Source organism: Canis aureus, chromosome 13 (genome assembly GCF_053574225.1).
Source record: "Canis aureus isolate CA01 chromosome 13, VMU_Caureus_v.1.0, whole genome shotgun sequence".
Lineage (NCBI taxonomy): Eukaryota > Metazoa > Chordata > Mammalia > Carnivora > Canidae > Canis > Canis aureus.
The window spans coordinates 50,108,904-50,122,515 of record NC_135623.1 but is presented as its reverse complement, the minus strand read 5'-3'; the positions used below and the strand labels follow the sequence as shown (position 1 = coordinate 50,122,515).

General features: G+C 37.3%; 1 protein-coding gene across 5 annotated transcripts in view; it reads right to left on the bottom strand.

Moving 5' to 3' along the window:
• The window catches only part of HHIP (hedgehog interacting protein), a 93,396-nt gene that overhangs the window by 20,705 nt on the left and 59,079 nt on the right, over positions 1 to 13,612 (bottom strand). For all 5 annotated transcript variants that reach the window (XM_077846162.1, XM_077846158.1, XM_077846159.1 and 2 more), the window contains 4 exons: positions 10,432 to 10,553; positions 7,684 to 7,807; positions 6,595 to 6,725; positions 4,432 to 4,513 (listed from right to left, as the gene is read on the bottom strand). In XM_077846162.1, coding sequence (XP_077702288.1) covers positions 4,432 to 4,513; positions 6,595 to 6,725; positions 7,684 to 7,807; positions 10,432 to 10,553 — 459 coding nt within the window. The remainder of the gene's footprint in view (positions 1 to 4,431; positions 4,514 to 6,594; positions 6,726 to 7,683; positions 7,808 to 10,431; positions 10,554 to 13,612) is intronic.

Below are 13,612 nucleotides of genomic sequence, written 5' to 3'. Positions count from 1 at the left end.
CCGCCTGCAGCAAGAGGACTTGGCAGCTGGGTCAACAGGCACTGTGGGGATTTATCAACCTAGGGGGGCCACTTGCATAAAACTTTGACTGATGAATTGGGACTAGACTGGCTTATTGGGCTAAAGCTTCTCTATTATGTGTGACTTTCTTTAGGATGGCAGAGCTGCCTGCTGGCTCCCTGAGACATATGTGAAGGATAAACAGAACTGATTTCCTCTTATGAAGTGATTTTTTGGAAAAAAAAAAAAACACTCTTTAGCATCCAGTATAATAAGGAGTAGGATGAAGATATTAAGAAAAAAATAAACAAAAGGCAGTAAGTAGGGCCATGGAGGGGAAGAGTGGGGAGGAGGCTGGGGGGAGCTGTTTTTGATACTGGTCACACAGGAGTTTGAGGATACACATTTCTGTAAAATGACCTCTCAAGCCAGGAATTTGCATTGTTAATTTATAGACCTCTTAAGGGAATGGTCTGTGTGACTTGGTTAGATTACAGATAAATGATATATCAAAATATAGTGAGACTGGGTACACAGTAATTAAATTAATATGATTAAGAATAATTTTGTTTTACAAATTCCTGGAGAAATAACCCTGGAAACGTTTCAAAAAAAAAAAAAGCCATTTGGTGTAAGTTCATCTGATACAAAAATTAAAGAATCTTTGGCAGCAATGTGAAAAAAAAATTGTGTTCTATAAAAATAAAGCTTAGAAGGTACATAACTGTTAGAATTCTTTAATTTCTACCCCACAGGAGCATTTGTTTGATTCTGAAAAGATTTAATTAAGAACACGCATCCAGGACATGATTCGGACATTTGGAAACTAAGTATTAAGAGCTCTTGAAAGCTCCACAGATATTCTTACCCCAGTTTTGGAAAGACAACCTTAAAAGTTGAGAAACCACCTGAAAATAACTCTTGAATGCATAGAATGAATGCCAACAATATTAAAGAACTTACTATGTTTTAAGTGTATTATTTAATTATCTTCAAAAGCGCTCTGTGGAAATGAGGAAGGGGCAGAATGATCATCTGCACTTCGCTCATCGGCAAAGAGCACAGTAGGGTGAAGTAACTTGATGCAGGGTCTCCCAGTAAGGAAGATTCCGGACACAAGACCAGTTGACTCCCTGTCCTTCCAGGATGCCCCTGTTCCTAGTCTTGATTAGTCTTAGATGGCACAAGTAAATGAAACTAAAATTACTGCCCACCTCTTGTGCTTACTAGAGCAGACAAGACCCAGGACTACAGACTTTTTGAGACCTAGTGAGTTGACTCAGCAAGCTGGATATTGGTATTGATTGGATCCTAACTGCACTCTCTCATGAGATGCAGCTGTTTTACCTTTGACAATATTCCTGAGGTGTTCAATATTCTAGCATGGAGGAAAATTTACTCCTTCTTTACTTTTTCCTTAAATGACTCCTAGGTTTTACTTAAGCCTTAGGAAAACCTGGTTGCAGTCTTACTGCATTTTCACTTTAAAAAATTATAAATAATGATATTTGAATTTTTAAAATATTTTATTTATTTATTCATGACAGGCACAGAGAGAGAGAGAGAGGCAGAGACACAGGCAGAGGGAGAAGCAGGCTCCGTGCAGGGAGCCCGACGTGGGACTCGATCCCAGGTCTCCAGGATCACACTCGGGGCTGAAAGCAGTGCTAAACCGCTGGGTCACAGGGGCTGCCCCTTGATATTTGATTTTTATAAAAGGTTATCTTGCCACCCTTTTCTGAGATGGACACTCACTACAAAATGATTTTACACTCATATAAGTGATTATGTAACATATAACTTTAGACCAAATTGCCCTTACTGATTGAGGTGGTAATGCTGTAACCTAATCTACTTTTGCAAGAATGACTTCAGAATATTGCAGATGGTTTTTAAATTCCCTTGTCTTTTTTATATGTGAATGTGTGTGTGTATGTATGTGTGTATAGGGAAAAACAGAAAAAAAAACATAAATCCTATGGTGAGAAAGAATGTCACTTCTATTACATGTAATATAGAATATAATTTTTTTAAGTAGGCTCCACACCAAGCATGGAGGCCAACATGGGGCTTGAACTCACAACCCCTGAGATCAAGACCTGAGCTGAGACCAAGAGTTTGATACTTAACCAACTGAGCCACCCAGGTGCCCCAACCACAAAAATTTTATGATTCTTTGTTATTCTCTTCCAGGACCATGAGTCAAGTGCTGTTTGAAAATAAGTGATTCTAAAGACAGTAGATCTAAAATACAATTAACCTAAGATTGAATTTGAGTTAGATTTTTGATATAACAAGAAATGTCTATAACAAGAAATGTCTTTTCAGTTGATGAGGCTCTTTCTTCAAATTCTCCCTCAAAAGTTTTGGAGAAACAGTTGGGCTCTGAAGCAGACATTCTGAACTCTGTTACGCTAGTAATTAGCTTGTGTTTCTAAAATAATCCTGTTCACATACACTAAAGTGTCTGCTTATATAAAACTTCAACTCATCTAGGGAGAAATACTATAATAATAAACGTTGGCATCCAAATTGAAACAGCATGAAGCTCCCAACAAATGTTTATGAAAACATTTGTTTTCTTATAGTCAGCTTCATTTTGAAATTTATGCCTATGCCTGTGTATGAGGACAGCATGTTTGGGACTCTGTTACTCCCCCCACCTTCTGAAAACCAAACACACATCTTAACCCTGGCCCCACACGTGACAGGACTCACCAGAAACAGGCACCATAATGAGAAGTCAGGCCTTTCAGGTATGTCACTCTGAGACCACCCTACTAGAGGAGGCCCCAAGATCACAAAGCCAAGGTCCCTTATGGAAACTCTGGTAATTAGACACTAATAATGGACTGAAGGTGTAAAATTCACCTCAATTCACCACCAGCAGACTAAACAATCCAGATGAAGAGAGAAAGATTTTGTGAGAAGACGGAAGAATTCATTCTAATACTACCAGGAAGCCTGTAAAAGCAGATCAACTTTGACAAACATAATGGACTAACGACCACTATTTGGAAAGGAAGAGCATTCGATCTGAGTAAAATCCCTAGCATTATTTTTCATCATGAGAATGCTGCTACTTTGTTTGATTTTTGTTTTAACATTGCCAACTTCAACCGCACAGAAGTGTCTGATATTTTTTTCATTCATTACTTTGCTTTTTACAAAGAGGGCATTCATTTCACACCCAAGGAGGAAAAGGTCTTCTACAAGGCATAGATGGGTACTTCTCTTTCTTTGGAGGAGAATTTGGATTGTTACATAGAGGAGGAATGCGATCAGGGTGTGACAGGTGATTATATGGGATATGCCGAGAGACCGTGTAGAATTGATTACTCCTCTTTTTATTCTGTAGTACCAACACCAACTTACAGTTTTCTCAAGAAACATCATGTTTTGTGGTATGGGAAAAGGATGAAAATCTCTATTTTGTTAGTCTGTGATTTTTTCCGGAAAAAAACATATGCTATGACTTATAAATAATATTTTTAAAGTGGAACTAAATTCATGCTTCTAGGAAGCTTTTTAGGTTATTAGAATTTATTCTTCTAAAAGAGACTTGAAATATGGGAATTTAAATATGCAAATAGGTTCACAAAGATAAGTTAGTACAGAGAGAAATTGAAATTCACAGCATGCTGTACCTACAGTCTGACAACAGGGGTGGTATCTGAGAACTTAGGTTTTGGTAACAGTCATTTCTAAGCTTATGACTAATACATTTTTGATAGTATATAATTTTAGCAGTTGCTGACAGTTCTGCCTTTATTCATGAAATATTCTAATTATGGTTCAAGATAATGCTGTTGTGACGGGCAAGTGGAAAGGAACAGGGGACCAAATGTATTTTTTGAAAGATTCAGCATTCAAGTCTTCCTCTTGCTGAGGTAAATGAGGACATTTCTTCAGTTTCCATTTGTTCAGTCACAGAAGCCTGCATGAGAGCTGTGAGCTGCCAGACAGTTTTGAAATAAGGCTCAGATGTTGAACTGCCAAATAGCTTATCTTGATTACCTGATGAAAAAATCATACTAAACAGCTGTCACTTCTGCTAGTATGTTTCCAGTTTTCTGGAAAAAAGAGGAGGGTTTATTGTTTCCAAAATGAAAGCCGAAGCCACAGTCCTACATGTTAGGTCCTCCTCTGGAGTGTAACTGGGCTTGCTGATTCCACAAATAGAATTCGCTCCCTGATAGCACAAAGAATGACAGGAATATGTGGACACATTAAAGCTTTAGAGTCCAGCAGAGTCAAGTCTAGCCCTCACAGCCTGGAGTTGAGGGTCCTCCCAGGCAGCACTTGGCATACTGGCCAAGGCAGAAGCGTTCATGTTGGTTGACTGGTAGTTGCAATTCATTACCAATTTGAACACAGTAAAACAACTTGGAGAAACACTACTTGACTTAAAGGAATGTAAAGAGATCTCACCTTTTGGGATCTACAATTTTGTAGAGTTTTCCATTGTGAGTCTGGGTCATACTTTTACTACTCGACAGAATGTAAACTTCACCTGTGAAGACAGAAATACAGTATGTTAATCTATAGTATTATAAGGCCTTCCTTCCTATTGCCTAAACAGATATTTTATATAAATAGGTAGATGGGATATTTTACATTTATTTTTATATCTATTTATATATCTATGTATATATGTATGTGTAGGTGTATGCATATTTGTGTGTGTGTGTGTGTATCTGTATGCCTATGTATCTCTGTATATCCTCAGGAAATCACTTGCCTGAAGATGATGAGAGTTGCACAAGTCTGCCTTACAGTGCATCCAGAATCCAATCACTTCTTTCCACATCCTGTCCACTCCTATTCCAGAGCAAGGAGACATCCGTCCCTCCTGGATTAAGGCAGCAGCCTCCTAACTTATCTCCCTACTTCTACCCTTTTTCTTCTATGTTTAATTTCAATGTATCAGCTATAGAAATTCTTTCAGTCAGATCATTTAAGTTGGGTCATGCTCCTTTGTTTCAATACTTCCAATATCTCTTAGAGCAAAAGTAAGTCCTGACAGTGGCCTATGATGTCCTCCCTTATTGCTCTAACCTTATCTGCATTTTTTAAGGTAATCTCTATACCCAACATGGGGTTCAAACTCATAACCCTGAGATCAAGAGTTGGATGCTTCACTGACTGAGCCAGTCAGGCACCCCCATGTGGCTCTTAAGTAAAGCTAAAGAGTTTCACATTAAAGCATAATTCAAGGAAGATATGTTTAATTTTAATTATAAAGTATACACAATGCTATAGCTTTTGGACACTAAGGATTGTATATGCTTCATTTGTTAGTTCTGCTCCCAACATAGTATTATGTGCAGATAGATGTTTGGATATTTTAACCAATGATGGTGACACTAACAGGATGATTGACAGTGAATCATTTGCAGTAAGGTCTGGGGAAATCAGAATGATTCAGTCACAACATCTAAATATTCATCTCTAACTCTGCCACAAACACTTTAATTCTCATTTATATTTAAAAACTAGAGTTTGCCAGTGAAATTTAAATTCTATAATAGAGGATTTCAGCGAGAAAGAGTATCTCTTGGTACTTTTGAGTGAGCTAGGAGATGTATCAAGGGAAAATTAATTGTAAATGTTTCGATTCTGGAATGAGAAAAAAAGGGATTGGAGTTCTCATCTTTAAGTCATTACACTCCTATAGCTCTGAAATACACGCTAAGTCTCTTGTTAACCTAAATGAATGGCATGGAACTCTTCCTGATGAATTCTATATTTGATTAATAAAACCCAAACTGGACTTCTAGGGAAAATATTCTGATTTACATAGGAAACACAACTCTTCTTTTTTAACACCTAAAATTCATCCTAGAGGCGAAAGGAGCATAGTGGCCATGGTTTGTTTGGACGCTATTCTTTAGATTGAGTCATTATAAAAGTTACATTTATCTCTATAATTTAAAATTAGGAGGATTTTCACTCTGTGATAGCATTCCAATATCAGCTTCTTTTTGCTTATAAGCTGCATACATTTTCATAACACACCAGCAAATGTATGTTAACACAGATCATCATTCAGAAGATAACTTTTATTCTGTTGGAAAGCAGATCTACAAATTTAGCTTATCATGTACAAACTGCGTGCCTCGATGGACCAAAAAAAAATAAAGTTTAGAAATAGAGGATAAGGTGAGGCTGAGATTATAACAAATTTTTTACTTATTCCAAGAGACATGGACAAGTGGAAATGCTTTCAGATAGAGAACAGAAACCAATGAGCTCAGATTTTCTAAAATATCAGTAGACATTTAAGATTTTCTCTTTTTAGGACTAAAAATTTCTTTTTTTGTTGCCTTCATTACAAACAACTGCTTTGTTAGTTTTATATTTTTGGAGTGGAAATAAGATTTAAAGACACCCCCCCCCCCCCACCCAGAGAAAGGTCATTGGGAGAGAATAGGTAGCTGGGCCGTCTCTAATCTCCATGATAGGTCACCCTTGCTGCAGGTACACTGCCAGCAAATGGAGGATGAGATTGTTACACTTATTCTTCAGAACAAAACAAAGCCTCTTGGGCAAGGGAGTGAGAATGGAATTTCATAGAAATAGTGTGTACAGTACCTAATTCATCTTCTCCAAATCCCAATATGTGACCTGAAAAGTAACCTCTACAGGAACCACTGTTGCCGAGACAGAGTGGTTTTTCTTGCCATTGCTTGCTCACAGGACTTTGCTGGAGGGTTAAGAAATTCCTACAACAAAGAGATACCGTAAACTTACAATGAAAATAAGCTTTAGCTTAAAAAAAAACCACAATAAAATTCTTAAAATAAAACTCACAATGAATAATTGTGCCATAAACCTGGCTTCTAAAAGGAAAAATAAAATAGCCCATAATGTGTGCGAATACTGTGAAATTCTCATGTGGTGAGAAAGTACTTAAAGATGGTATTTTGTTTGGAGGGGGGCACTAAAAGTACCTGAGTATGAGAAAAGCCCTCCCCTTCATCCAGAGAATGATACTTCCTCTCCAGGACTAGACTCCATGCTGTGCTATTAATCAGAGAGAGGGACAGGGGGGAGATCATGGGGTCAGTAAACTTTTCTGGTTCCTTTTAGCGACCAAGCATATCAGCTCTGCCATATGCCTGAATGCCAGTGACTTGGGAAACAAGATTCATAATTTGGGTTTCATCACAGAGTTCCTGAGAATCGTCCACAAAGTGACCTCGAAAAATTAGGCTAAGATTTAATTTTGTAGTTTTCTTATTGACAGAGACAAATTAAGTTCTCTAAAACTCCTGAAAGTCTGGCAAAAATAAAGGTTCTGAGCCTTCCATTTCCAAATAATTTGGAAAATATTCACACAACTCATGTATAACAATAGTTTTCAAATTACTCATTATCATGGTAAAATTATGTTAAGGATGAAGGGAAAAGCCTACATGATATGAAAAGTCCACCTGAAGACTTTTCTGCTCCAAAAAATTATTTTATGAACTTAATCAAATTTGTTTAAAAAGCATCTCTTAGGAAGTTCTTTAATTAAACTGTCATACATAATGACACAATGAGAAAATAATAATCTTTATGGGTGTTCCAGACCTGACTCCCAAAGGGAGACAATCATTTAAATATTTTATGGTAGTGTGTCCACTCATCAATGGATATGTCATTTGATACATCAAATTGTGGTATCAGGAAACCTACCCATTACGATCTCCAAACACATAGCTTCCATACAGTCTTTCAGACTGGCAGCCTCGGTAAACAAATCCACCAACCAAAGGACCATTACTGAATGGCTTGAATTCTAAAAGTGATGGCTCACTTTCTGGAAAGAAATAAACACAACATTAGATCAAATGAAATATTTTTATGAAATAAAAGTAACACAGGCTCAGTAATATTATTACGGTAATTTACGTTAAATTTGAAATGTGTTCCATGATGAAATGTGTTCCATGATGAATACTTGTTATAGATATTTAATAAATATAATTGTCTGTGGCTAAAATAGTATGACATATAAAGAGCTTCCCTGTGCAGCTTATTGAAATGGGGATGCTCTGCAATGCTTGTTGTTAAAATTGCCACACATACCAAATTTTCAATAAAATTAGAATCTGAGTATTTTGGAAATCATGGTTATTTACTTAAGAACTAAAGTATTTTATTTTATTTTTTTTTAGTTTTTTAGTTTTTGAACTAAAATATTTTAAAAAATAATAATTTTGGGGCACCTGGATGGCTCAGTAGTTGAGCACCTGACTTTGGCTCAGAGTATGATCTCAGGGTCCTGGGGGCCAGTCCCACACTGGGCTCCCTCAGCCTATGTCTCTGCCTCTCTCTCTGTCTCTCATGAATAAATAAATAAAATCTTAAAAAAATAATAATTGTTTTAATATTGATTTTTTGGTAGAAATGCTTCTGCATATGTTTAGTAAATTAAGCCAGACCTCTGTCAAGTCATATAAAATGTTTGAAAGTTCATATTTTAATGAAAATAAAAGTATAGTACATAAAAGTTCTTTGAACCACATTTGTATATTTTAAAATATCATCACTCAAGTAATATCTTCATTTAAACCATTTTAATAGTTTTGTTTATAGAGTTGTATGATTAACAATGTTATTGCAGCCATTCTTTTTAATTACATGTGTGTAGTCAAATATCTCAATCTTTCCACGCATGTCATTATATACTTGAATACATTTACACTAATTGCAATGGAAAAGATTGAAAGCCAGTTGCAAATTAATCTGAAAATTTATTATGTGCTTCATGTCAATAAGTCAGTATCAATAGGCAGTATTTTAGGCAAAAGCTTTTGTGGGAAGATGGTAATTTTGAGTAATTCTCCTTTCCCACGTGGTTATGGTGACTGTATTTTAAAAAGTAGAAAAGATTAAGTTTTAACTAGTTCACTGAAAGGCAGCATAACTGAATGGTGAAGGTCATGACCTCTGTAATGAGTCATCCTGGGTTCAAATCCAGGCCTTGCCACTTTGTGTTGTGTGATAATTAGCCTCTCTGTGTCTCAGGTCCCTCATCTGTACAATGTGGCCAATAGCAGGACTCACTACACAGAGTTGTTTGGTGAATGCAATGGGTCAAGTTTATAAAGTTACTAGGGGGCTGGCATGTAGTAAGTCCTGTGGATGTGGTTATTTTGTTTTCTGCTTTATTGAAGTCAAGATGACAAAGAAAGTTGTAAAGTATTTAAAGTGTGCATCATGGCGATTTGATATATGTGTTTGCTGTGAGAGGACTCTGCGGATGTGTTTTGAAAACATAAATGTAACGTTATCAATAGTGTAGCCAGTTTCTGCTGAACCCCAATGAATGTGATCGAGAATTTAGTTTAATCTACAAATATAGCCAAAATTCCATCAAACCAGTGACTCATAAGATTTTTTTTCAAACCACATCATTCTTTGGTTTGGCTTTCAGAAGATGCACACACACACACACACACACACACAAATACCTGAAAAAAAATTAAGTAAAATAACTGAATACCACTGAGCTAACACAGCTGCTTCATTCCTGGCGCTAAATAAATATCTGCATTGAATGAGTAAATAGAAGGAGCATTCAATTTAATAATCCTAATCTACTGTGTTCTCTGAATCATAATAATCTATATATTGCTTCCTCCAAAAGAAGTAAATAGGAAAACACCGAAAAATATTAAGCTTTTTGGCCTTCATTATGCAACTTGATTTTGTATATATATCTCTAAAACTCTTTAGGAACACCTGGGTGGCTCAGTGGTTGAGCATCTGCCTTTGGCTCCAGGCATGATCCCAGGTCAGAGGTCGATTCCCACATCAGGCTCTCTGCAAGAAGCCAGGTTCTCCCTCTATGTCTCTGCCTCTCTGTCTGTGTCTCTCATGAATAAATAAATAAAATCTTAAAAATAAAAATAATGTCTAAACATCCCATTTTCATGACATGGGTAAATAACAAGTCTATTAGGTTGTTTTCTCTAAAATAGCACCTTAAAAATTACATTCTTATTTGAAACACATAATTTTTCTAATTGCTGAGACTAGCATATTGGGTATTGAAAAAGTTCTTACCTTTAACTTGTTTTTTCCTCTGTATATAAGATGTGAAGACAAGTTCTCCTTCATGTATCAAATAAAGAGAACTTATTCATTTTGACTCTCAGATGAGCAAAATATAAACAGCTAATTTTTTAAGATCCATTAAATTTTTGGACCTACAGAGCTCACTTCAACCCATGGGAAAGGTAATTCCCCAAACTGAACTCTTGGGGCTTGTAAGTGTCACTGGACCTTTAGACTTGTGCAATTTAATCCCTTACCACTGTTAGGTCAGTGTTTTTATGCTTTCCCAAATTTTGCAGAAATCCTTTTCTCTTCAGTTAATATAGTAAAATAAAACAAAGCCCAAACTGAAGCCAAATCAACGAATTATGCTCTACTTACCATAATCTTTCCCTTTTATTATCTGTAGGATTCTGGCAGATGATCTGTTCTTTCCATTGGAGTCTGAACAAAGTATTGTTAAATTGATGTTTATATCAGTGGGGTGTCGATCCACAGCACATCTGCATAACACATGGGGGACATCCATGAATTCCTACCAGGGTTTTTTTCTAAACTCATACTGGAGATTCCTGACTTAGGAACCCTATTGTGGACTGGCAAGAACCTTGTAAGCTATTTCATTTGGATCCTCAACAGAAACATTCAGATTTTTTGTTTACTCTGCTGAAGCTAAATGACCTCTGGAGAATATTTCCTTATTTCCCTTGGTATCTCCCTCTAATATGAATGTGCACTGTGACTTAAAACATTTGTTGGTGTGTTATGAGGTATGAGAACCAGCAGCAGCAGCAGCAATTCACAGTTGCAACACACAAATCAGAATTAGTTTTGGCATTAGTTTTGTGTTTTTTACATGGGATTGCTATATTCTAAAGCTCAAGCTGCTCTAGCAAAGGAAAGAAAGTGAGCACTACAATTTAGAGAATAAAATAAAGCTGGTCCTCATGACCACTGCACTCTTCTACACTGACTTTGTTTTCATCTCACCTGCAATCTGGAGCTAGAATATTTCTATGACGTAAGCCATTGACTGTGAACTCCATGAGCACAGGGACCACTTCCAGCTTCTTTATCACTGTATTTTTGTTACCTAATTCAAACCCAGGAACATAAAACGGGTTCAATATTTGTTGGATGTTTAAGTTCATGAGGGAATGGGCATGTGAAGCTTGGGTTGGGGAAAAAATTAAGCTGTATAATATAATTTTTGAAGTTCTCACAAATGTGGAAAATAGTGTTAAATTGTTTTCAGGTTTCTCAACTTTGACATTATTGACATTTTGAGCCAGATAATTCTTTGAGCAGGGGACTGGAAGGTGGAGGAGAGGGGAGGTTCTGTAAGGAACACTAGGATGTTTAGCAGCACCTTTGGCCTCCAGCCACTAGATGTCAGTAGCCGAACCCCTCCAAAAATGTTTTTAGACCCTGCCAAATGTTCACTGGAGGCAAAATCAGGCCATTGGGAATCACTGTTTTAGATCAACAAAATACATTAATGACTTGACAACCAAACCAAACCATTTTGGGGCTATTAAATAAAATAGAAAAAAAAAAAAAAAACAACCTGAGAGTAAGTTCTGGATCTTAAAAGACGTTAAGAGTCATATGTAGCAATCATCTCAACAGTAACAACTACAAAACAAAAACTGTTACATCCAAATGATCCCATTCATAATAGGGAAACTATAAGCCTGACCTGCCAAAGATGAGTTAGTTGTTCTGTGGCAACAGTCCCTTTATTGTCCTCTTTAATTCAATGATTCACAGAGTACAATGCCTGGCAGGGAACATGACACAGACATGATGTGACTTAAGGTGGAATTAAATCCATACGGGGGGGCAGCCTGGGTGGCTCAGCGGTTTAGCACCTGCCTTCAGCCCAGGGTCTGATCCTGGAGACCCCGGATCGAGTCCCATGTCAGACTCCCTGCATGGAGCCTGCTTCTCCCTTGCCTGTGTCTCTGCCTCTCTCTCTCTCTCTCTCTCTGTGTGTGTGTCTCTCATGAATAAAAAAATAAAATCTTAAAAAAAAGAAAAGAAAATATATAAAAAAAATAAATCCATACGGGGGAGAAATTTTCCCTGTATTGTCTTTCTTGTAAAGATGGAGAAACCGAGACAAAAGAAGGTCTGACCTCTTTCTATCCAGAAAAGAGTAAATCTAGAAGAAAAGGCCAGGTCTCCCGAAGGTGGGGAAGCCATCAGTCCTAGCTCAGGATGAATATTATGGCCACTGTGAACCACCTGGCCCTTCTAACCTTTACTTTCTTATGGAAAAAAAGAGGTCAGACAGTGAAGCTTCTCTGTATGATACCATGTGGTGGGTACATGTCATTATGTATCTTTCCAAATCCATAGAGTGTACAACCTCCAGGCAGCCCTAAGGTAAACTCTGGACTTTGGGTGATAACGAAGTGTCAGTGTAGGTTCATCCATTGTAACAATGTCCCACTCCAGTGGTAGATGTTGCAAATGGGGAGGCTATGCCTGCGTGGGGGCCAGGTGGTCTATGGGAAATATCTAGGCCTTCTGTTCAATGCCAGCTACCACAGAGTCCTGCTGAGGGGCATAAATGAGATAATGGGGTAAGATACTTAGTACAGTACTCTGCACCCAAGTGCTTAATACAAGCCAGTTTTACTTTTAGCCAATAATTGTTTTAGTTTCCTTTCTGCTTTATTAAATCTTTCTCTGCTTGAAATACTCTTGGAGGGAGGCACGACTTCCCTTTAGCCCGCTGCTGCCAGCAGGTAAGACTCCACAGCACAGGCATCCCGCCACTTGCAAGACCTGTCAAGCGCCTCACCCTGTGTTTTTGCAGTGAGGGTCCAGGACCCCCGGGAAGGTTGCATGAAAACCCCAGTGAGATTGTGGTGACTCAGGCAGCTTCACTTCAAAGTGCTGCTTTGCGGTGGTATCTGTGAGTTCTGAGCTATAGGAATGGAATGTGACAGTTTCCTCCACATCCTGAACCCACCTTAAGTATTCCCTGTCGCACAGATTTTAAGATCTGCTGAGATGCCAAAAAGGAAATGAACTGTAGACTTGGACTTTGATGGAGGGGAGATGAAGGGCATGAGGGATTATAAAAATAAAAAGTTTGAGAAATACTCACCTTGCACATAGTGAACACTCAATAAACATTAAATAGCAATAATAACCTAGCCAGTAAATGAATGAATATGGCCAAATATCCCATAGTATGAATAAGAGACCACAGATTGAATCAAGCTTTCATCATAGAATTGCTATATTATGCTTCATAGCATTTTTAAGTGTACCCCAAATTTCTCACTCTATATACATCTTAGTATTCCTTTCTTTATAGTTCATTATAGTAAACAGTCCATATGAATTACTTTAGTATTTACCATTTTTTTAAGTGAAAATATGTTAACATTGGGCTCAACTCCTTACAAACTGACACTGATCATCATATATTAAGTGAAACTATGATAAGAACTATAATTTATTTAAAACTACCAGGTGTGTCAGGCCCTTTGTGCTTTACTTCTAGATTTGTATTAAATCATTATAGCACCCTTACAAGATAGCTATT